Source organism: Tasmannia lanceolata, unplaced genomic scaffold (genome assembly GCF_043159265.1).
Source record: "Tasmannia lanceolata isolate RefF3 unplaced genomic scaffold, GAP_Taslan_0.1 ptg000037l, whole genome shotgun sequence".
Taxonomy (NCBI): Eukaryota; Viridiplantae; Streptophyta; class Magnoliopsida; order Canellales; family Winteraceae; genus Tasmannia; species Tasmannia lanceolata.
The window spans coordinates 47,126,959-47,153,005 of record NW_027518714.1 but is presented as its reverse complement, the minus strand read 5'-3'; the positions used below and the strand labels follow the sequence as shown (position 1 = coordinate 47,153,005).

Below are 26,047 nucleotides of genomic sequence, written 5' to 3'. Positions count from 1 at the left end.
GAAAACAATCCCTATTCCTTCTCTTTTCGTTTCCTTTTTTATTCTGAATTTTAACACTATTGTTGCAAGAACGTCTCAACTTTTCTACTATTTCACCATGCTTGAGTTTAGTGGTTTTTCCAAAAAAAAGGATTACTAGTTGCTTGATTAATAAGATGATTTGGCAAAGAGATTTTGTAATGTCTAACACACTTTTGTACAATAGGTGGAGCTTAATATTAAAGGCACTTATGGACATAGGGGTGCAAGTTTGGCCATGTGAGCCCTAACCCACCCTGACCCGCCCTGAGCCCGAACAGGGTCTGGGCTAGATTTTTCAACCCTAAGGGCGGGCCTCAAGGTCGGGTCGAGTTTAGGGTTGATACCTCGGGTCAGCCCGACCCCGCCCAACCCTAAGTTTTCTATTAAAGAATTGAACCAACTGTGCATGTTTCTTTTGTTAATGTTTTCTATTATCTTGGATTGATGTTTCTTTAGATTATTATTATTGTCTGTATTGCCCGTCAAGTTATTGAATTCATATTGTTTTAATTTGTTCCCTTTTCTCTCTTTATTGATCATTTTATTCTATATGATATGTGGTTGTTTTATTTTTGGCACTCTTAACAGGTATTTGCACTAGGGTCAATCAGGGCAGCCCGGCCTGGCCCGGCTCAATCAGGGCCAATCAGGGCGGGCCAGGGCTGCGCTAAGCCCTGCAAGGTGGGCATTGGGTTGAGGTATCTTTGGCCCTGACTAGGGTCAGGGTGGGTCAGGGCCAAGATAATGGGATCCAGGGTTGGGCTAGGGTTTTGAAAAACCCAACCCAACCCGACCCTGTTGCAGCCCTAGTTTAGACAATCATAACATTTCTTTTTTCTCAATTGAGTTATAGCGTCTTGGTTACCATATATGACTAGGTTAGAATACCAGAGAACTTTTCGTATTGTTATTTACTAGATTTTTTTTTTGAATGGTTTCATTAGACAATCGTAGATTTTTTTTTATTCCCTAAAAAATCTTTCTTATATGGGAATGTAGAGGATGGTTGATAGGAATTCATGTAGTTTTATCTGATTTCTTCGAGCTAAAACAACAGCTCATTTTGCTTGTTAATTTGTTATTCTCATTATCCAAAAACCCCTTTTCGTTGTTAATTTGGGTTGTGTTTGGTACATTCTGATCTTTCTATTTCTAGAATTCCAATCACTTCCACGGATTATGCATTCTCCGAAATGGTTTCGGGAATATAATCATGTTCATTAACTAACATGCTTGAAGTTCTCATCATTTATAAAGAATTGTTGCAGAGAAGCATGGAAGTGATCCCATTTTGCCACAAAAAATTCAATTGAAATGTGCCTACAGAACCACAGAATGAGAGAATTGTTGTAGAAAATGGTGTTTAATAAAACCTCATTTTTCAGTATTTGTTCTCTGGAATATAGAGTGAGAGAATTCTAGAAAAAAGGCTACCAAATGCAGTCCTTTCCAACATCAAAACAAAATTTAATGTTAAAAATGAATGTATGTAGGAATTTAACTTCAATAAAGCAAGCTGCTCTCGACATGGAAAACCCAATATCAAGTTCACAACATCCAAAATCTTCACCCTCTTCACTGGATAGTGCAAATGTAAGGATATTTTGTAACGAGGTTATTTTCATCTTTTTTTGTGTTAGAAAATGGAGGCCATTTGAGCCCATTGTGAGATACATAGGTGTAACCCCCCCCCGGGCTCCTATTATCTATTGGACTTCTTTTTCATTTACATTTCATCAGGACTAGTATGGATTTTTTTATCACATCCTTTTGAATTATTACAATAAAGGTCATGTGAGCCCATAGGAATTCCCTCTTTATTATCTACTGGTTTTCTTGTTTTACGTTTCATCAAGACACCATCAAAGGCTATAAGGCTTTCATGATATCAAAGCTTGGTTTGAGCAAACAACTTTTCGTCAATCCAAGTTCCATCTACATCTCTCCTCTAGCCATTAGCGTAGGTCTTTGCCTTACTCTTCAAGTAACTAATCCTTTTTCTTTTCGAAACCCAAAAATGTTTGAGCATAAAGAAGTTTGGTTGCATTGTTCTGGATGTCTTCCAAGTCCTAGCAGTCCCAATGAAACTCCTATCTCAGCTCAGTAAACAAATTCTCTACATTTATTTTACTTTTTCTCGTCAATATGTAGGATTTACGTTTTGGACAACTATCACTAAGGTATCCGATGCAGAAACCTCTACACGTCCACAATAAGGTTCAATCCATTTTCAATCCAAGATTTTTGTATATAAGATTATTGCGAAGAGAAAGAACAAAAGGAGAGACAACCACACTGAGGTAGAATGAGGCATACAATTACTTGTCTACAAGACTAAATAAAATGACTAAAATACCAATGTATGATATTTTATACCACTTCCCCGCTATTTGAAAGTTCGAACCATTTTCAATCCAAGATTTTTGTTTTTAAGATTAATGTGAAGAGAAAAGCACAAATGAAGAGACAACCACGACGCTGACTTAGAGAGTGAGGCATACGATTACTTATATACAATACTAAATAAAATGACTAAAATACCAATGTATGATATTTTATAACACTTCCCCACAAGTTGAAAGGTTCCTTTGAACATTCTCAGCTTCCTAATCAAGTTATGATGTTGGTCTGAGCTATGTCCTTTGGTGAATACATTGGCAAATAGATCTAGACTAGAAACATTTAAAGAAAGCACTTCACCTTTCTCTACTTTCTCTGGAATGATGTGGTCGTTAATCTGTCTTTGGTTCTAACATGGAAAATGAGATTCTAAGACATCCTTATTGCATTATGATAGTCACAAAGGAGGCCGTGTATGTGACTTCAAATGAAGTTCCTATAGAAGATGCCATATACATGTAAGCTCCGTTGTGTTTGAAGTCATGGTATCTCCCATTTTGTATGTGCCATAATAAAGTCCATAATCGATTGTGCCACAAACATATTAAAGAATAATTTTGGCTGTTTGTAAGTGTGCTCTGGCATCATGAAAGTGCTAATAGACATGATTCACTGGGTGCATGATATAAGTTCCGTGAAAGGTTAGGGATTGCACTGTGTTGTGAGAAGAAGATGAGAGAAAGTGAATGAGTTAGGGTCTCTCCTCTTCACTCAAGTATTTATATTAAGATGGAAAAGAGGAAAAGACTACAATGCCCTTATGGCATTACATACATAGAAACACACACATAGATATCCAACACTCCCCCTCATTCTGGAATGTATATATTACACATTCCTAGCTTGTTCAAATATCAATAAATTTAGCTTTGCTCAATGGTTTGGTGAAGGTGTCCGCTAGTTGGTCGGCCGATCGAGTGAAAGTAGTACGTAACACGCCCTGCTGAATCCTGTGTCTAATGAAGCAGTGTTTAAAAACGCGGATTTGACGCAGAACGCGGCCAAGAAAAATCCTTGTTGACTCGGCGCGGACGCGGCCAAGAACGCGGTTAACACGGTTGACAAGGGCATAACTCGGGAGAGTCAAAGGAGTTTATTGACTCTGTAAGGCAAAACGCGGATGTGGTGAAACGCGGAATGCGGCCGAGGTAAAAAGGAGTCGACTCGGGCGAGTTCCTTGCCGAGTCAAGGAGTTTTTAAATACTGTAATGAAGTGGCAGTCCACCTCAATATGTTTAGTGCGCTCATGAAACACAGAATTGTTTGCAATATAGATAGCTGCCTTGTTGTCACAATACAACTCTGCAGGAGAAGATGGAGGAAACCCAATCTCAAAGAGAAGAGAGCGTAGCCAAATGAGCTAACTACAAGTGTGACACATAGCCTTGTATTCTACTTCAGCACTTGACTTAGATACAACATTTTGTTTCTTGCTACGCCATGACACAAGGTTTCCCCCAACAAATGTGCAATATCCAGTAGTGGATCGTCTGTCAGCTGGGGAGCCAGCCCAATCAGCATCACAAAAGGCCTCTAACTTCGTGTGACTATGTTTCTTGAAAAGTAGCCCTTTCCCTGGAGCACTTTTCAAGTAACGAAGAATATGTACCATAGCTGCTCAGTGAGAAGTACGAGGGTCACTCATGAATTGGCTGCCTACTCCTACAGCATATGAAATATCAGGACGAATGACAGTGAGATATATGAGCTTTCCAACAAGTCTCCTATATCTGCCAGAATCCTCTAATATGTCTCCTTCTTCTGGAAGAAGCTTTATATTTGGTTCCATGGGAGTACTAGCAAGTTTGATCCCCAAGGAGTCTCATCCAGAAGGTCCAACACATATTTACGATGAGATAAGGAAACATTTGTACCTGAGTAAGATACCTCAATCCCTAAGAAGTATCGAAGGCGACCAAGATCCTTTGTAGAGAACTGTTTCTGAAGAAAACTGTTCAATAGTTGAATGCCACAAAAGTCACTCCCTGTAATGATAATGTCATCTACATAGACTATGAGAATGACATATCCAGCATCAGATTTGAGGCTAGACACAGAGTGTTCCACCTCACATTGCTTCATACCATATCCTATGAGAGAATCACTGAACTTGCCAAACCAAGCACGAGGGGTTTGTTTGAGACCATATAGGGACTTGCGAAGACGGCACATAGAGGTGGTCAACTCCCCCTAAATCAGCAAAGGGTCCTTGGAGATTGCAGGATTCTGTTGTGGAGATTCTGGACCTGATGCGGGTAGTTAATCCAAACCTCGAACACTGCAGGCGATCGGCAAATGAGATGGCCAACACTCTAGCTAAGGCGGGAGCTAATAGGGAAGATATTGAAGTAGTATCATATTTGAAATTAGCCTCGATCCTTAGGGAAGGGCACTGTGCTTCTGACTTCTGGAAGGACATATATGCCTTCTTCTTTTTGTAATATTTCGTGTATGCCTGATACCCAACTAATATTTGAAAAAGCAGGATGGGACTACTGGTCCCGAATGCTATTTCAATATTAATGAAAATTGTCAACTTTCAAAAAAATTTACCTGAAAGAAACTGAAAATAATGGCTTTGGGAAAGAAGTGCTTGCACTGAGCAGCAGGCACGAGGACAGAGCATATGCCTCCCCATAGTCGAAGATCGGAGTAATATGGCTTTCATTCAAGAACTTCGGTAGGTGACTGATGGCCCAAAACATAGCATAGAAGAAGATTAGTGATATGTGCCACACTATGAAATGCCTCAATGCAAAGATCCACTGGACCTCCTGTGTGAAACATCATAGACGGGGCTGACTTCTATGACATGTCAGTGCTCACGCTCAACAATGCTATATTTGGAAGGCGTAAGAGGGAAATAGATTGAGAATTGAGGTGGTAGACGTCCCTAAGGGCTTGGGAAGTATGCTCACCGCCGCTGAAGGCTTGGGAAGTATAGTCACCACCGCGATCGCTCTACAAGTGTTTGCTACATGTTCTATGATATGTTGCGACATAGGTAAGAAACCAAGAAAATACAGAAAGAACATTTGTCTTCAGTTTTAGAAAAAAATATCAAAGTAAAAACAAGAGATGGCATCAACGAATATAAAATAATAACATGAACCAGAAAGATAAAATGAGGGACAAAGTTCCCATACATCATAATATACTAAAATGGGAAAAAACTAATTTTATTATGTGAAAGAACTAATTTTATTATATTATATGAAAGAACCTAAAGTTCCAATTTTAATTTATTAAACCAAAATGGAAAAAAACCTACAAGGGTTTTGGCAGCATTCCAAATGCTAACAGATTTGCGGAAAGATGGAAAACCCAACACTAGGTTGCGAAAACATGAAAAACCCAAATCTAGGTTGGGCTGCAGCAAGAAAACCCAAAAAAGGTTGTGGCAGCCTTAGATGTAGTGAACAGAACACATGATGGATCTTTTTTTCGTTTTTTTTTAGAAAAGGTGACTTTATTAAAACTCAACAAAGTAGAGTTCGTTACAGCATAGAAATGTCTCCCAATACGAATACGATCCCTTAGCCCACACCAGTTGGCTATAACATCTTTTCAACCACTACTAAAACCTGATGAAATCACTTCCATCTCTGCTTGGTGAGTTCGCCAGCTTCTTCACTAGCCGAGTTGTTGACCCAAGCGAGGACATTGGAAGAATCACCCTCTACTACCATTGGCGTGGAAAGATGCAACATATACCACTTTAAGCCCCACAAAAGAGCTCCAACCACCATTTCAAAAAAAGAGCTCCAACCTCTACTTCATTGGAATCACAAATCCCAATCAATCCAGAGAAAGACATCAACATGCGCCATTGGAGTCACGAATTAGCCCTCCAATTCCTGCAGGTCCCAGCTTTCATTTTGCACTAACGTCAAAATTAAATTTGAGCCATCCATTGGGAGGGGAATTCCAATGAGAGGAAAGACGACTTTTGGTTTCTCCATCCCAAATTAGCAACTTCCAATTGCCAATGATTGATCTCTTTTTTTTGGAATTCCAACGAATGATGGATCTTTCCACCAAAGAATCAAGAAGGGACCCCTATGTGGTTGTGACCATCCTTGCTAGTTTTAGGGTTTTTCCTTTTCTGAATTGGAAGAAACAAAGAATAAACAATGAAAAGAAGAGAATGGGGAAAAATCCTTACATGCAACGTATGGTGTTGTGCTCTGGTACCATGTAATAATATACAAGTATGCAGATACATACATATATATATATATATATATATATAATATATATAATTACAATCTACATTAGAGATTAGAGTAGATAGAGATGGAGAAGAGAGGAGATGGAGGATAGAGGGAAGAGTGCGTGAGAGAGGGTTGTCTCCCCTCCCACACAACTACAAATATATATAAGTAAAAATGTGAAAATTACAAGTTTGCCCTTACTCAACATATGTCCAACACTCCCCTCAAGCTGAAATGTATATATTGTACATTCCAAGCTTGTTACGAGCATCTTTCAATTTCACAGGCCCCAATGGTTCGCTGAACATATGATGCAGTGCCAACATGGCAGCCAAGTCATGCCTAGGTGGTTTTGGTGGAGTTCCAATGTGCATTCCCGCATTAAAGCTTTTGACACAAAGTCAAGGTCCGAATATTTCAACAAAAATTCTACAAAATCAGCCCCTACACATCAAGTTAGAAATCATCCCAATCGTCCCACCAATTCAAATGCTTGTTTCAAGTGTGGTCAAGTTGGCCATCGTTTCAAAGATTGTTCAAAGAGGCAAGTAGTGGCCTTCGGTGATGAAGAAAATGATGATGATTTTGTTGATGATTCAAATCAGCCCATATATGATGAGGAAGATGACATACAACATGAAGAAATCGAACCTGAAAAAGAAGAAAGCTTGGTGATCCAAAGAGCATTCGCTATACCAAAGGTTGAATCCGATGATGATTGGCTCCGTTCCAATATTTTCAAGACTAGATGCAAATCTCATGACAAGGTTTGCACCATTGTGATCGATGGTGGGAGTTGTGAGAACATCGTATCTCATGAAATAGTGAACAAGCTCAAGCTCAAAACCGAACCACATCCAAAGCCCTATCGGATTGCATGGTTTAAGAAGGGTAATGAGGTAAAAGTTACTAAACGATGTTTAGTTTCATTTTCCATGGGTGATGTCGTCCCTATGGATGTGTGTCACATACTCTTAGGAAGGCCATGGCAATATAATAGAAATGTCACCCATGATTGTCGTAAAAATACATATACCTTTCGAATGGGAAAAGTGAAGATTGTTCTTTTGCCTAGTAAGGAGGAAAAGATACTCAAATCTTTACAAGAAGAGGGTAGTAATTTTCTCACTTCATCAATGTTTGCAAGAGAAAGTGAGAGTAGTGGTGTCATTTACAAGCTAGTGGCGAAAGATTTGGAAATGTCCTTCAGCCCAGTGAGTTAGAACCACTCTTGGAGGAATTTAAGGATGTCACACCCGATGAGTTGGCCAATGGACTCCCTCCTTTCAGAGACATTCAACATCAAATTGATTTGATTCCCGGTTCTAATCTTCCCAACAAGGCTCACTACCGTATGAGTCCTAAAGAGCATGAAGAGTTGAATAGGCAAGTCATGTTGTTGAAGAAATGTTACATCAAAGAAAGAATGAGCCCTTGTGCGGTGCCAGCCTTACTCCAAAGAAAGATGGAACATGGCGTATGTGTGTGGATAGTCGTGCCATAAACCGAATCAGTATCAAATATCGGTTTCCCATTCCAAGAATTGATGATATGTTTAACATGCTTGCCGGTGCAAAGATATTTTCCAAGATTGATCTTAGAAGCGGCTACCATCAAATTCGAATCAAGCCGGGTGATGAATGGAAGACCGCTTTCAAGACATGTGAAGGCTTATATGAGTGGCTTGTTATGCCATTTGGTCTCTCTAACGCTCCAAGTACCTACATACGGGTAATGAATCAAGTCCTTCACCCTTTCATTGGAAAGTTTGTTGTTTATTTTGATGGCATTCTTATTTATAATCATTATAAAAGTGAGCATGTAGAACATTTGAAGGTTATTCTAACAACTTTGAGAGGTGAAAAACTCTATACAAACCTCAAAAAGTGTTCTTTCATGACAACTAGCCTACCTTTCCTAGGCTTTGTTTTGACTTCAACAGGGATTAGAGTGGATGATGAGAAGATCAAAGTTGTCCAAGAATGGTCTACTCCAAAGAGCTTGCAAGAAGTAAGGAGTTTCCATGGATTGGCCTCATTTTATCGTCGATTCATAAGAAATTTCAGCACTATATCAGCCCCCTTCACGGATTGCATGAAGAAAGATGGGTTCAAGTGGACTATGGAGGCCGAAAAGAGTTTTCAACTTATAAAGGGCAAGTTGTCTAGTGCTCCTCTCATGTGGGCATTGGCGGAGTACTTAGCCAAAAAGGTCATCCCATTGCCTTCTTTAGTGAAAAACTCAATGAAGCAAAGAAGAAGTACTCTACATATGGTGGAATTTTATGTCATTGTTCAAGCACTTCGGCAATGGCGATCATATCTTGTTCAAAGGGAGTTTATTTTGAATTCCGATCATGAAGCTCTCAAGCACATCAACATTCAAGCTAAATCGAAGTCACGCAAAGTGGGTTTCTTTCTTACAAGAATATACTTTTGTGTTAAAGCATAAGAGTGGAAAGTGCAATCAAGTGGCAGATGCTCTTAGTAGAAGAGTGGCTCTTCTTAATTCCGTGAGTGTGCAACTTGAAGGGTTTAATACCATTAGAGACATGTATGCTAATGATGAAGACTTTGGTGAAATTTGGAAGCTTTGCAAAGAAGGAAAGCATGAAGATTATCTTCTTCAAGATGATTTTCACTTTAAGGGGAGTCGCTTATGCATTCCAAAATGCTACCTTAGAGAGTATGTTATGAAAGAACTACATTCAAGAGGTTTGGGAGGACATTTTGGAAGAGAAAAAACTATTTTGCTAGTGAAAGAGAAGTATTTTTGGTCGACCATTTACCGAGATGTGATGCGTTAATGTGAAGAGGTGCCGAATATGCCAAACATATATAGAAACAGTTTTCCCATATATATATATATATATATATATATATATATATAGAGAGAGAGAGAGAGAGAGAGAGAGAGAGATGGAGAAGAAGAGAGGAGCAAGCAAGTCGACCAACCCTCCTCGTGTATTTATGTCAATAAATAAACTTTAAAATGACAGTTATGCCCTTGTATATACACAAATAGCTACAATGCCTCTGTGAGACACTTTTCAAAAAAAATGCCACTGTGGAACACTTAGCAATTAGATATATTCAACTTATATATTTGAAAGCTTAGTTAGATTATGAAAATGTATGAACATTACATTTTCGTACTGTAGCATATTATTTATAATATATTTAAACTCATAATCTAAGGAGGTGAAATGTGCCTAAGAGAGGTGGGGTTGTCTTCCCAATATGCAGATAGCATGCTCTCAAAGGTGAGTGAATGTTTTTCGTACAAATCACCCAAACTGATGAGTTTGCAGTCCAGGAACAGGTTCACAACCCTAGGTGGATGGATCTGAAACCAAGACGTAAATGCATTGTATCATTATCCTATGGTAATAAATCCTAGGGGAAAGAAACAAAAAATGTGGAAGTTTAAGAAGCAAAAATTGAATGCCCTAGCAATTTCTTTTTGAAATGTCAAAAATTGAATACTCTAGTAATTAAGCACAACAATTTTTATGTATTAATGAATGAAGATAATAATCCCTTAAAATGCTACAGGAAAAAGAAAAAACCAGATGCAAATGAATCATTGAACCAAGCAAAGATTTCTATGTAACGGGACATGTGCACGATCAATTATGATACCATAAATTAATGAATAGAACCACAAGCATGAAATGAGAAACTAGAATGAATAAACACATTAATACTAATGAACAAAGTTTTGTGGACGAGCAAGGGCGTGCATTTGTAGTACATCCAATAAAAGAAGTTCATAGAAAATGAGGGACTGAAAATGAGTTAAGTCCGCAACGCATGAGAAGGTGAGTAGGACCCACATGCCACAATAACTTTATTGTGTTACTCTCTACATATAGTACTGTTCAAATATAAATATCGTCGCCTTCTATACATAGGCTGCTAGGCTACTTGACAATGTATGTAAAAAATGTGAAAAATAGGATGAATATAAAATAAGATATAATGTGAATATATATATATATATATATATATATATATATATATATATATGCTTGGAGTGACAGTGAACCTCTGTATTGATCAATATACGTATCTGAACACATGAAATTAGAATTTTTGTTTCTCTAGAAGAATGACTAGCAACTAACCATTACCTCATAGCTTGCATCAAAATAAAGACATCAGGAAAAAATCCGTCCTGCTTGAGCATCTCCAGAAGTGTTTCCAATGTCTAAAATGATAAAAGAGTAAAAGGAAATGAAAAAATAACACTAATAAAGACAAAATTAAACAGCGTCAGAATTACCTGTAAAGTATACAACACAATAATAGGTTAATAATTGTTGAAAATTTGTATCTAGGTCAACAATATACATGGAAGAAAGATTTTAAAGGGATAAGGCTGTCGAAACAATTTTGTATATTATAGTAATATTGTGAAAATGCCTAAGGTTGAGTATGGGGAAAGAATAAGAAATAATCAATTCAATGTGCATACAATAGAAACGTAGATCTATAGCAACAAACAGTCATGTAAATAGCATGCACTAGAACATATTGTTGACACTTATTCTTGTCAGCCAGATAATCCTTATTATCCCTCCGTTCTGTTTAATCTGTTTGTTCCATTCATTTTTTGTTATGTAAATAGCTATATCTTCCAGTAGTGTTAGGTGCTGAAGATCCCAGACTTCAGAAAATTCAACTAAACCCTTAGGGGCTGTTTGGATACCTGGATTTTAGAATCCAGGTTTTAGTTTGAAAGTCATGGCAGTCCGCACTCCTAGCTTTGCTTCGCTTTAGAATCCTGGATTTTAAGTAAGAAATCCAGGTTTTAGAAATCTCTGCCCCATCCTGAGATTTCTAAAACCTGGAACCAGGGACGATCTCCTACTCTCTCGCTCTACGGAAAGAAGGGCGAGAAATCAGAAAACGACGGATGGTCGCCTTCTCTCGTCTCCCATCCAGGATTTTGAGGAAATCCAAGATTCAAAAGTCCAAGTATCCAAACGGCCCCCTTATGGCTCAGAACTTGGTTTAATGCCAAACAAATGAGACTGTGTGCAAGAAATAAGGTAGATGAACCAAAAATATCACAGAATTCATTAAATCTAGATCAATAACAAGCATAAAATGCAAAGCCTACATTAACAAAGTTCGTCATTCACAAAAATTGCAAACATTGTAAAACTTTTACAAAGAAACATGTTATATAGGATGGCAAACATCGCTAAATCAAGCTCAATTAAAAGTGAGCGGCAGCTGGTATGGATGAATAAATGTTGGCAGCTTGAAGCGGACCTATTCTTAATAGCCAGCAAAGCTGAACAAGGGCCAATCTGACTGATTGAATGCATTCTTATGCTCAAAGCACCAAACAGCTTGCAACAAAGAAAAAAGTGCCTACATATTTTTTTTTTGAAAGATGACAAATTTCATTAATATTCAGAACACATTCAGGACCAGGAGTCCCATCCTGAAATACAAAATATTAGGATGAGTTGGCACGGGCATACCCGAAACCAATTTAGAAGTAGAAAAATAAGTTACAAAAAAACCAACTATTCCTTTCCTCTATTGTTCTACGCATAATTCTTGAACTACACTTGATTCTAATCTGCACATAAATCTTTCCTCCATTCCTTTGTCTAATCATTTCTTGACTAATAACAGTAAAATGACTCCCAGACCAAATTGCCTCGGCTAGCGAAAGACCATGGTCTCTCAAGCTATTGAGGAGCTAAATCTTTTCTCAACTCATCAAGGATCTGGAATTACCTAACGCAGAGATTGACCCCTACGACACATTCATTCTAGCAAGTTACCTTACCCCCAACCTATAGGACTGAAACTGATATCACAAATTCCACCACCCCCGTACTAAGTTCCAGGCTTCCTGTGACCGTCCTCTTCCCAACCAAGCTCTATTAATTATATCTAACAGAAACTTCATGTCTAAATAGTGCTCCACCAGAAATCGGGTAGAAAGATCCACAACTAACGGATTCTCCTTACATAAGATCTTTGATAGGCAATACAGGCTCCCTGGAGTAGTGAATCGTAACAACTTCTCGAGATAAGTTCTCTTACTCTCACAATTCAGATACTCTTTCAGCCGCCTTGACTCTGTCTATTTTTTGCCTCGCGACTCTGGTTTTCATTGCTAGGAACATTTCTCTGGTCTTGCCTAGATCCTCCTGATAAGAGATCCCAAAAACATCTCTCATTGCTAAGAAATCATTAAAACCCTCCAATTCTGGGTGCCCAGGTTCCTCGAGAGTCGGTGGTAACAAAACGCCCTTTCCTTTATCATTTCTACCGGACTCATTAAGCTGCATTAATCGTCGACCATCTTCCACCTCTGGAAAACCTGGTCCCCGTTCCGAGTCAGCGCCCAGGGCCTCGCGCTTAATTTCCAAACTTGAGATCGCCAGTTGTTTCTCCCCCTCCCACTGACGCCTTCAAGTTCGCCCTTCCTTTTCTAAAATCTTGTTGAAAATGGGCAAATTACGAAGGGGCGTGTGAAGTTCTTCCTCACTATTCAAAGTGGTCTGGGAAGGAGACAATCGCGAATTACGACTAACTGTTGCCCTTTCTTTCATCCATTGTTTTTTAAGAGGAGAGAGTAATACCTCACCAGGTGTAGGCGATTCCTTCATCTCTAGCTTTTCATTATATTTACGTTTTTCTAGGAGATCCAGGTCTCCATCCACCAGGGTAATTACACCCTTAACAACACTTCTTGTGTCCTAGACCGATCATTGCCAGACATACTTGAACTAGGCGAGTTTTGCAGGATTCGTAAGTAATGGTGATTTTCAGAAGCACGATTTTTCTTTCTGACTTCCTTTTTCCGATACAGACACTTAATCTTTCTATTAAGTACTGATAGCCCACCATGGGTAGCCAAGATACAAGCATCCTTCCCAAGGCCTCTCCTGAATTTACCTTTACCCGAGCGTGTACCCCTCGCATCGACACTCTTACCTTCCTTGAGGAACCTATTTTCTAATTTTAAAGCCTTCAGCTCCTTTGCCGACTTTAGGCTAAAAGAGTCTACGACATCTTTTCTACCCGCCTTTCCTTTTGTGCCACGTGGTATAGCCAATACTGATTTCCTTACATTTGGCAGGTTCACAGGTCCCCCCAACCTAGCCCTCCCTACTTTCTGACGAGACAGGGGCGATCTCCGAGGGGACAGACGGGTAGGTGGGCAATTCAAAATTTGAAATGGGGACCACCGCCGACTCCGATCCACGGCCAGTGGCCTCTGCCACCTTTTTCGATAAGCAGACCGCCGCCGGTGAGCCTTTATCAATGGGAAACTGATCGGATCCCTCAAAAAGAGGCAAATTGTCTTTACTGCTGGATTCTCCCACCACCGACATTGCTAGAGAATTTATACTATCCTCATACACCACCTTAACTCCCACCGAATAAATGGTAGAATCTACCCTTAAATTAATGAATTGAGGGATGGATTTCCACAAGGGGGATATAACCAGGGCAAAGGCAAAGGCAAAGGCCAAACAATGAGTATGATTCCCAAAAAGCTGGGTCTCAAGGACCTAACCCATGTGAACCAAGAATCTCCACCGTGGTAACAGATCATGCATGAAGTGGAATATCATAAAACCGTAACCGAACTGTTCTAGCCCCCATATTATAAGTAGGGAACCAGGGCTGGAGGGAAGAGAGATATCCCCCAAAAGCCTCACCTCCACATTGGTGAATAGAGGTAGCCTGAACCTCAGAGTCGAAACGAAATAGGATATCCACTGTGCTAATAGCGAAAGGTTTTTCCAACTCCGGAAGGCCCCAGAAATGTTTGGCCCAAGCCCAGACATCTTCTAAGAGCCAGGAGCCAGATTTTAAACTTCCGATAAGACAGCTCTTAAGATTTTTTTTTCTGTCTTCCACTACTGAAACTGGGACGTCCAAACATCGATGGTCGTCAAGAGGGGCAACTTAAATCTTCTTGGGTTTCCAAACTAAGTTAGGGTTCTCTCTATTTTGAGGTTCCAAGCATTTCTTGCATATGGTGCGAGAGCCAAAGTTTCTGTAGTTACATTTTAAGCACAGCCAATCGCTCCCATTCGAGAATGGCCTGCGATTAGATTCCACAGCTATGCGACCAGGAGCCTTCCTAGCTCCAAACTCCAACCTCCTCCCCCTGGTGTCCTAATCTTCCCAAAGAACCCGCACGCGATCGAGGTGGGGACCATTGAGGCTAGTGAGATCTTTCCGCATTAGCTTCTTGCCCAAGTGAAAAAAGGAATCGCCTGCAGCATAGGTTAAAAATCCCAAGGGATTCAAAGACTTCTATAGTAGAGTAGCCTCCATCTAAGCATGACAGAAAAGGTTCTCATAGTCGCTAAAGGTTAGATCCACACACACAGAAAAATTCCGACGATTGTTGAAGCGCAGAACCTCCCGGTGGGATGTTCCGACAACTTCTGAAGACGTCCCTGATAGTCATCCGTCAAGGAACCTTTTTTCCTACTACACTATTAAGCATGGATGTTACCTTCGCCGTCACTTTCATTTTTCCACGCCTACATATTTCAGATCTAAGAATTTATTTCATATAGATTTTTTTTAATGGTAATTTATCTCATATAGATATTGTTTGATTTTCATTAACATCTCAATTATTGTATTTTTATTATTTTATGTTATTTTAATAATTATTATTAAGTCAAAACTGTAAACTACCACTTTACTCCAAAAGCTTAAGCTGTTGGAGAAAGGGGTTACTTATCTTTTATGCTTTAACACTCCCCCGCACGTGTGGCCCACTTGGCAAACACGTGGCACATGTGGTCCCACGTTGGGCCAACCATCGCATGTGAATTTTTGCTATCTGGTAGGTTTGAACTCGAGACCTTTGGCTTTGATACCATGTAAACTACCACTTTACTCCAAAAGCTTAAGCTGTTAGAGAAAGGGCTTATTTATCTTTTATGCTTTAACAAAAACTATGCGTAACTTCAACAGTGGCATGCATTAGTTTCCTCCTGAAATGATAAAATAGAGAAAATCAGGCTCTATGCATTTTATTTTATTGAAAACACTGAATAGCAAAAACCAAGGCTGCTTCACTAAGGTTCATGGTTATAAATTTCGGATTTCGGTGGAGACCGACACCGAAATCACGAAAACCCGACACGGTATTTTATTTCGGTCGAAATTTCGATTTTTCCAAAATTTTACACAAAAAACATGTTTTTTTTAATTAATTTAATATTTCACCAATTTCGGCCGAAATTTAATATTGAATAAAATATACTTTTCTTTCTTTCGCCGGAAGTATTTTTTAGCGTGATAGAGTCGCGCAATATTAAAGAAACTCATTCACCCATGCACAAGTATCCTTTCTCTATCAAGGTGCTGGAGGATGAAAAGTCCTCAAGACTTCTCCGGTGGGAGGAAGATAAAGAGCCAGGGATCCAAAGATTGGAGGCTATGATCAATAGGAAGAGGGCATCTAGAGATAAAGAACCATCAGATGAGGAACTCTCGACCATTGGTCTTGATGAGCAAGTCTTCGCCTCTAAGATTGTTGGGCTCCTGTCGGACTTACAGAAATGTTCATCTTAAGGGGAGCCTTCCATTAAGAGGTACTACAATTTTTACAATCCCAGGGTACTCATGGATAGTGGTTTAGAGGTAATTTGTTTTGGGTCTTGAAGGATGGTTCTTGACAAATGAAATCTGGCAAGGATTTTTTGGATTTTTAGGATTTTTTGCGTCTCTTATGACCGAGAAAAGATCCCGGGTTTCAGACGTTGTAAATATGCAAGGGACTGATGGTCCCTATCTTCTGTAATCTTCATTTTGTATTATAATATATATTTGTCGCTTTTCAAAAAAAAATCGGTTGTCATCAGTGTGGGAGCATGACATAGGGCACTAGGTTACTAATTATTTGGTTTCTTCTTCTTCCCTAGTGGATTCTAGGGCTATTCTCGGATCGTAAGCTTCAGCTGCGATTTTCGTTTGATCCGTTGTGTTAGCCGGTATCAGAGTGAGTTCTCTACTCGAACTGGACCATCTTGCATCAACATCTAACTGCCATCAATCGTGGCTCGGACTTCTAATGTGGCTTTGCCGCACAAACGGTCCAACTTCCTACGATTTCAAGTTAGTTTTCTCCTCTTTAGCCTCCGCCACTTAGTTTTAGTTGAGCCTTCACCATCCAAAGTTCCTCATGCAAATCAGTGTCTGCTAACCCCTTTTTTATCGAAATCCCTACTAGAAATCTGTAGTAAACTCGCCAACTAATTCACCCTCAAAGCCTCTCGGTTGACTTCTTTTTCCCTTCCTTGCAATCTCTAATTTTCCCCCACCCTTTCACTTGACTTTTCACAGCCCTCTTTCCCTCTCCCAATAAACCCTCAAAAGTCAAATTAGCCAACACCTAGGAAGCACGGGTACTCTCCCGGGGCTCCCGTACCCGTACCCGACACGTATTGGGTGCGGGTACGTTTGGGTACGCCCTGGGTACGTACCCATGTTTAGAAAGGAAAAAAAATCCAATTTTGGTTGCGTGTCGGGTGCATTTAGGGTGCGCACCCACGCGTACCCGACACATCCTGCTTCTCTCATTTGGTGTAAATCCTTTCTAGTTCTTCTCTCTCCTCTCTTGTACTTAGTATTTACATGTAAACCATTTAAGTAAATGCCATTTACTTAAATGGTTTACGTGTAAATAACGGAATACCCCCCATTTAGATTTATTAAAAATAGTTTCAAGATTCAAATCTAAAAGGAAAACGTCAACTCTCCTGTTATAGTACAAAATTCAAAGAAAAAGGGTCGGGTCAAAATTTTAACTTTCGTAACTTCCAAACGGTGGGGTCTTTTTCAAATTTTAAAAATTCATAAAATCTTTCACATCCAAACATTATTAAATCCCAAAAGTACGGTATAAAAAATCTCATAATTTGGTCTCTAAAAATTATTCATCTTGTCAGGCACTGGTCAAGGCGACAGACTTTTTTTTCTAATGATGTATTGATGCCTCATGTTATGAAATATGAAACTTAAAATGAAGAGTAATATTAGAATTTTCCATTTTGGTTATGTTATTGTTATTTGATTGCTCTCCAATTATTTTTATTAAATTTTTATAAATATATAATAATATATTTAAATATATTATTATATTCGGCGTACCCGACGTACGCACCCGATTTTTTTGGAAAATCACGTACCCGTGTCGTGTCATACCCGCACCCCATACCCATGCTTCATAGGCCAACACAACCTTCCCAGCCTTCCACCTAGGGGTGCAACTCAAGTCAGGTTCTACCCGAACTCGTAGGGTTCAACCCAAAAAAAAAGTCGAGTTGGGTTGGGTTGAGTTCGGTAGGGGTGCAACTCAGGTCAGGTTCTACCCAAACCCGTAGGGTCGGGGTCGGGTTTGGGTTATGTTTTCCCAACCCAGGTTGAGTTCGGGTTGGGTTTGGGTTGAGGGTTTGGGTAACCCGACCTGAGTGAAGCCCGGTCAATTTTTGTTTTGTAAGCTTAAAAACTTGAGTTGGGTCGGGTTGAACTCGCGTCGGCTTAGGTTCGGGTTGGAAAAAAGGGTTCCTCGGCTCGGCTCGGCTCGGCTCGGGCTGACCCTCGTCGGGTTTGAAATCGGGTTGGGTCGAATTGGGGTTGGAAAAAAGGGTTCAAAAAAAGGGTTACTCAGGTCAGGTTGGGTTGGCCTCAACCCAACCCGAATTGCACCCCTATAAATGAGCCCCTTCGAGACAACCTGCAGATTTGCAAAACCTTGTTTTTCAGCATTATTTCTAGAAAATTTTACACCCCTCCACAGCCATCTCACCAAACCTCTAAACTTTAGGCCAAAGCCCATCTTGAGTCGACTTTTCATCTCCTTTTCTCGGCCCTTCATCAGCCCGCAACAGCCACCTTTGTAAGCGTCCCAAACTTAACATCCCAAAACTGATCCAGCTTCCTATCATTTATGTCAAAGTATAAAAGATAAATAAAGCTTTTCTCCAACAGCTTAAGCTTTTGGAGAAGTTGGGAAGTTAACATGATATCAGAGCCAAAGGTCTCTAGTTCAAACCTCCCGGATAGCAAAAATCCATAGTGGGACCACATGTGCCACGTGTTTGCCAAGTGGCCCAAAAGTGCGGGGGAGTGTTAAAGTATAAAAGATAAATAACGCCTTTCTCCAATAGCTTAAGCTTTTGGAGAGGTTGGTAAGTTAACAATTTAGTTTATAGATCCCTAAAGAATAGCCGCACTTGCCACCTTGGCTTTCCGAAAACTTTGCAACTCTCCTATAATTTAGCCGCCATCCTTGTTTTACAGAAAGAATTCCTATTTTAAGCCACATTTTCCCTCTTCTTTTAGCCCTTTTGAGAACCCCTCAATGTTACCTAATTTTAGATCCCCCAAATAACTAAACTCCTAAAGCTTGAACCCATCTTCCCCAAAACCACATCTCAGCCCTCCAAACTGCCTTGATTTTAGCAGCCTGTTTCCACCCTAAATATCAGCCGAAAATACCTAAACCTTAGATGCTCCAAACCCATTGTTCCACCTACCAAAGACACATCACGCAAACTTCCTTTATTTCAGCCTTTTTTTCGTTTTTGCTGGTCGCAGAACACCAGCAGCCCCTGTGACTCTCAAGCAGTCTGCCACTTCGTTTAGTCTCACCCGAGACCTTCCCTTTAATCCCTGCCATCTTTCCCAAGCTGCACTATATTATCTTTTATCAGCTAAAGCAAATCTCAAAGCCAGCCTTACCCAAACCAGCCCAAACTCAGTTCGTTTATCATAATTTCTGGGTTTTCTTTTCACTGAAACAGCCCCCTTAACCACACCTTAAAGCTCGGTCCTAACTGATTTTAAATCCCCCAAATTTCCAGTTACACATCTAACCCAGAAACCCTCCTTTCCCTTCAAACACCTATCCTAGTTCATGTTTCTCACAGTTGCCCTCTACCTAATTAACCTACCCTCATTTAACTTTAAATAGCCCTTGTCTTCTTTTTTTTCCTTTGCAAAAACACTTTCCCCATTCTTGATAATGACACCACCGTGATTCAACATCCGACCTTCTGCCCCCTTTCCAAGTTTTACTTCCCATTTTCTTAACCTCTTATTGATTTACAGTTAGTCCCATCTATCTTCGGGTATGGAGATTGTGAGTCCACGTGTTTGTCCGGGATTGATGCAATTGAGGATTGTATAGATGAATATGGCTTGAGCACATAGAGGTTGTTGAATAATGTATTAGGGTAGTTTAGACATTACCTGTACATGGTTTTAAATTTCGACCGAAATCCGAAATTTAAGACAGAAATTTCGGATTTCAGTGGGGACCGAAACCGAAATATGCCGAAATTCATTATTTCGCCATTTACCAAATTTCGGCCGAAATTTCGGAATTTCGGTAATTTCAGTCTTAAATTTCGATTATATGCCTTTTTTAATTTTTTTTTTTAAAGTGTTACAAAATTTTGGAATTTCGGTCCTGAATTTCGAACCAAATTACCAAATTTTGGACCGAAATTTCGGATTTCGCTGAAATTTCGGTTTTCGGTGGGGTCCGAAACGGTTACCGAAACCGAAATTTTAAACCATGTACCTGTAGTAGTTAGGTGTATTATAGTCATTGTACATTGTTGCCCTAGTGTGGGCCTATATACATCATATTCATGAGGAGCTCCCTAGTGGAGATTCTCCATCTCTCCATTTCTCTTCTTCTTCCTCTCTTCTACCCTAGCTCCATTTCTAGCATGGTATCAGAGCCAATGGGCTGATCATCAAGAAGGAAAGAAGAAAACTCAATCTCCCTCCACGCCATTCATGCCTTCACGGCATTTTTTGTTTTCTCTTTGTCTTGCATCTCTCTATCTCTAAGTTTGTGTATTGTGCAAACCAAATCCCTTGTTTTTCTCCCTCAAATCTCAAATCCCTCAAATATCTCTTTCGTAATCTCTCTCTTTACTTGTGTAAAACCCTTTTTTTTTAAGAAAATCTCTCTCTCGCTCGTTTCCTTTTTGCCAAGACTACAAAATCTCTCTAAAATCTCACTCTTTCTCTCATTTCATCAAACCCATTTCGTGTGTAACCCCTTTTCTCTCTGTCATATATCTCAAAACAAAACAAAAAATCATGTATGTGTTACTTGTGTAAACCTATTTTGGGTTCTCCTCCACTCTAAATCTCTCTAAAATCTCGCTTTATTTTCTCTTCTCTGTAGCTTTTTGGCCTATGGCCTTTGTCTTTCTCATCAAATCTTCAAGGTGCACCCCAAGTGTTTGATGAAATGTCTCAAAGGAGTTTTGTGCCTTGAAAGTCTTCTTTTCGTTTAAAGTTGAAGGCCTTCGGCCTCAACTTGAGGGGGAGTGTTGTCTTGTCTTGTTTTCTTGTAGTTCTCCTTTTCTTGTCTTGTTGTCATCTCTTTGTTTTCTCTTTCTCTTCTTGGCTTCATGGCCTTTGGGTTGTTCTTCAAAGCGCACACCAAGTGTTCGATGAAATGTCTAGGAGAGGTGCAGTGCCTTGTTTGTCCCCGTTCCTTTTTCTTCTTCTCCACGGCGCACACCACGTGTATGATCAAATGTCAGAAAGAGGTGTAGTACCTTGTTTGTCTTCGGCCTCAACTTGAGGAAGAGTGGTGTAATGTTTTTATATTGTCTTTTCTTGAGGGAGAGTGTTATCTCTTCTCTTTATAATCTTTGTCCGTCCCCTTGGTGGTTGTTAACGTATTCTTTGTTGTCTTTTCTTGTCTTCTCTGGGCTCATATAGTTTCGCCCGAGGGGGAGTGTTGTTGCGCTCCCTAGTCAGTCTTTGTCTTCTCGGCTTTATGCCTTATCCCCACTTTTCCGGGCGATGGTTTCCCCATCGTTGGTCGGTTCTTTTCAGGCGATGATGTTCATGCCGTCGACCTTGTCTCCAAATGATGGTTTCTCCATCGTTGGTTGGTTATCTTCTCCCTTCTTTTCCGGGCAATAGCTTCCATATCAATCGTTGATCGCCTCTCTTACAGGCGACGATCTTTTTCCGTCAACCTCTCTTTTCCGGGCGATGATTTCCCCATCGTTGGTCGGCTCTTTTCAGGCAACGATGTTCATGCCGTCGACCTAATCTCTAGACGATGGTGTTCCCATCGTTAGTTGATTTATCTTTTCCTTCCTTTTCTTGTCATCAGGCGACGATATTCATGAAGTCGACCTTGTCACCAGACGATGGTTTCCCCATCGTTGGTTAGTTATCTTCTCTATCTATTCTTCTCTCCAGCGACAGTTTCCCCATCGACCTTGTCTCCGATGGTTTTCCCATCTGGTTATCTTCTATTAGCGTGGTGCTGCTTAGCTGGTGTTCCTGCTCGTGGTGCTTCGCCGTTGCTCACGTGCGCACCTTTGGTTTGCCTTTTTGCTCGATAGATTGTTGCTATTCCTCAGCCGAGGTGCACGGTTCGATCCTTGTGGTTCCAGACTTATTTGCAGAGTTCTCATTCAGGGGGAGATCCGGTTCTTACTACTCTTGACGTAATGCTACTTCAGCGGCAGCTGTTCTTTTTTTTGTGTCGGTTGATCTTGACGACCATACTCTCATGGTAGCCGTTATCTTGTTATGCTTTCCTCATATATTCACCACAGCAGCTTGAGGAGTGTTAGATGTGTGTATGAGATTAGATACCTTTTTTTATTTCTAGTTGTTTGTTGTAGTATTCTTTATACCAAGCTGGAGTTCCATAGCATATACACTCCAGCTTGAGGGGCAGTGTTGAATAATGTATTAGGGTAGTTTAGACATTACTTGTACTCTAAGAAGTAAGGGTACTCTCCCCAACCCCACGCACCAGTGTCGGGTGCGTACAGGGTTCGGGTCCGCTCGGGTACGCACTGGGTGCGTATCGGAAACGCACTCAGAATTAAAAATTACAAAAATGGATTTTATGGATAGGGTACGTGTCGGGTGCACTTAAGGTGTGCACCTGACACGTATTTATCATTTTGAATGGTGTTAGGGTTGTCCCGAGTAAAAAAGCGGGGTGGAGCGAGTTATAATCTTAGAAAGGGAGGTGTCTGTTTGAAAAAGGGGGGCTTAATTTCACTTTAAAACCCTAAAAAGGGTCTTTTTCTCTCCCTCTCTCCCCGACGCTTTCTCTCTCTCCCTCTCCAACGGCTCTCTCTCTCTACGATTCTCTCTCTATCCGACCCTCTCTCTCTCTCTCTCTCTCTCTCTCTCTCTCTACGGCCCTCTCTATCCAACCCTCTCTGTCACTCTCTATGTCTCTCTCTACGACCCTCTCTCCAACCCTTTCCCTGTCTCTCTCCATCTCTCTCTATCCGACCCTCTCTCTCTATTCGACCCTCTCTCCAACCCTCTCTCTGTCTCTCTCTATATGGCCCTCTCTCTATTCGACTCTCTCTCTCTCTCTCTCTCTCTCTCTCTGCCTCTATTTTATTTAGGCCATGTTTATTTATTTTTTGAAAATTGACTTATTTCTTTAATGTTAAGATGGCATTCGGGACCAGAGGTTCCAACCTGCTTTACAAAGTATTAAAGCGAAGGCACGGAAATACCCGAGGCCAAATCAAAGGAACAAAAGGTAGAACAAGTACAGTATCCTGGATTACTACTTCCGTCCTTTCAGCGGCCTGAACTAGGTTTACAGGAAGAATGCTATTTCAATTTCGTCCCTTTGGACTCTAGCCTTAGCTAAGCTATCCGCTACTTCATTCGTCAATCGCCTACGGTGTTCAATCCTCGGATCAAGTGCCCTTATCAGATCCAATATTTCCTCAACTACTTCATGCAATCTCCAGGATCCCTTAGAGAGACCGGAGGCCTAGGCTACTAAATTGGTAGAATCCCTTTCAACAATTAGGGGACTCTTGTTGTTCTCAAAAGCCCAACGCAGTCCGAATAGGAGAGCCCTGATTTCTGCTTCATTTGCATCACAGATACCAGCTGGTCCAAAGAAAGTCATAACCATCGAGACACTAGAATTTCTGATAACTCCCCCTATACCAGCTTTCCCTGGATTACCAAGGGAACAGCCATCAAAATTAAGTTTCAGCCACCCCAGTGGCGGTGGAGCCCATTTTGGTTTGGGTTTGGTTCTGATTGCTCTGTCCCATAAGACTTACCACCAATTCCTTATAAGATCACTCATCCCATAGGTAGTTCTTTTCTTAGCCTTTGTCCATGAAACTAATTTGACTTTTAATGTCTGAAGCAAGGCGACCAGAGTTTCTACTTTTTTCCTCAAATATCTGCCTGTTACGCTCCTTTCAAACGTTCCAAATTATGGCGTAGGGGAAGGTCAACCATAAAGCACTACTTGTGTCAGTGAAGGGTCCAGAGTGCCACCCAAGGATCAAAGAGATGATCGATTCATGACATACCCAGGATATATTGAAAATGTTTATTTTTCGGTATTTTTAGATTGTGATAACTAATTGAGAGCCCAAAAACTTATTATTGGATTCAAAATTGCCTAATTTTGAGTTCAATAATCTATTTGGGGCTCAAAATTACATTTAGGCCCTGATTTTTTAGATTGTGAGTTGTGACAACCAATTGAGAGCCCAAAACTGATTATTGGATTCAAAATTATGTATAATTTTGAGTCCAATAATCTGTTTGGGGCTCACAATTACAATTAGGCCCTGTTTATTTTAGGGTTTTTTGATTGATTTAGCCATTTAGGTCTTGTTTGTTTGAGATTGTGACAGTTGATTTGGAGTCAAAAAGGGCCAAACCCAAATCTTATTTAGGTTGCAAATGTTGCCTTGTTTTGTTGGGTTTGCTACTTTGCGTACTAAAATTAGTTTTGTTCTTTAATAGATTTAAGAATGTCTTCATCCGGTGTCAGTGCCAGTACCGCACATACACCTTCTAGTGATGAAGATGTCTCGAAGCCTTTATGGAAGCATCCGTCTAGATTTGATAGAGATCCTAAGGTTAAGGGAATGTGAAGTGGCAATGCAATTATTGTCAGAGGAGTTTTAGTAGCTCATACATAAGGGTTAAGACTCACTTGATAAAGATAGCCAGACAAGGAATCGGAGCATGTCCTTAGGTTAAAAAGAGTGATCTAGCTGCAATACAAAGGTTGAAAGAAGAAGCTAAGGGACTTATGAAGCAAAATGCTCCCAAGAAAGCGTCATTGCCACTATCATCTAGTAGTGGATCATTGGGTTGTACAAGTATGTTTGTCCCTCCAAGTTATGATTTAGAGAAGAGAAAGACATGTGGAAGTGTGAGTGCAATTGAAACCGCATTCAACATGGCGGCCCGTGATCAACTACATGCCGAGATTGCTAAGATATTTTACTCTGGTGGCTTGTCATTTCACCTAGCAAGAAACTCATACTAGGCTAGTTCATACACTTTTGCTGCCAATAATGCACTTTCGGGTTATTTGCCTCCAGGGTACAATTTGCTAAGACAACTCTACTACAAAGAGAGAGGGCTGATATTGATAAGTTGTTGCAACCAATTAGAGATACATGGAAGGAGAAAGGTGTGAACATTGTTAGTGATGGATGGAGCGACTCACAAAGGAGGCCCCTCATTAATTTCATGGCGGTAACGGAAGGTAGGCCTATGTTTCTTAAGGCGATAGATTGTTCGCGGGAAACAAAGAACAAACATTTCATTACTAACTTGTTAAAGGAGGTAATTAATGAGGTTGGACATGAGAATGTTGTCCAAGTAATTACCGATAATGCTCCAAATTGCAAGGCGGCCTGACAACTAGTTGAAGCGCAATTTACTTCCATTTTTTGGACCCCGTGTGTGGTGCACACACTCAACCTTGCTTTGAAGAATATATGTGCTGCAAAGAATGTGGAAACAAATCAAGTTGCCTATGAAGAATGTAGTTGGATCTCGGATGTTGCGGGAGATGTTATGGTAATCAATAATTTCATCGTGAATCATTCGATGAGATTGGCTATATTAAATGAGTTTAATAGTTTGAAGTTGCTTTCCGTTGCGGAGACACGATTTGCAAGTGTAATTGTGATGCTAAAGAAATCTAAATTCTTAAAGCAAGGCATTCAAGCAATGGTGATTAGTGACAAATGGACTTACTATCGAGAGGATGATGTGAGAAAAGCAAGGTTTGTGAAAGATAAGGTGTTAGATGACATTTGGTGGGATTTTATCGAATACATACTCTCATTTATATCTCCTATGTATGACATGCTTAGAGAGTGCTACACGGATAAGCCTTGTCTTCATTTGGTTTATGATATGTGAGACACAATGATTGAGAAAGTGAAGGCGGCAATATATAGGAAGGAAACAGGAAAGGAGAGTCGTTTAACTTTTATGAAGTGGTGCACGAAATTCTTATTGATCGTTGGAACAAGAGCAACACTCCACTTCATTGCTTGGCACATTCAATTATTTTTTTCTACTCTTACAAGTATTATAGAGAAGAAT

The 26,047-nt window shown here is 40.2% G+C and overlaps 1 protein-coding gene across 1 annotated transcript in view; it reads right to left on the bottom strand.

The window, feature by feature from the left end:
• LOC143860770 (Pentatricopeptide repeat (PPR) superfamily protein) overlaps positions 1-26,047 on the bottom strand; it is a 79,084-nt gene that overhangs the window by 25,350 nt on the left and 27,687 nt on the right. The window contains exon 8 of the mRNA XM_077371585.1: positions 10,768-10,844. Within this exon, the coding sequence (XP_077227700.1) occupies positions 10,768-10,844 (77 nt within the window). The remainder of the gene's footprint in view (positions 1-10,767; positions 10,845-26,047) is intronic.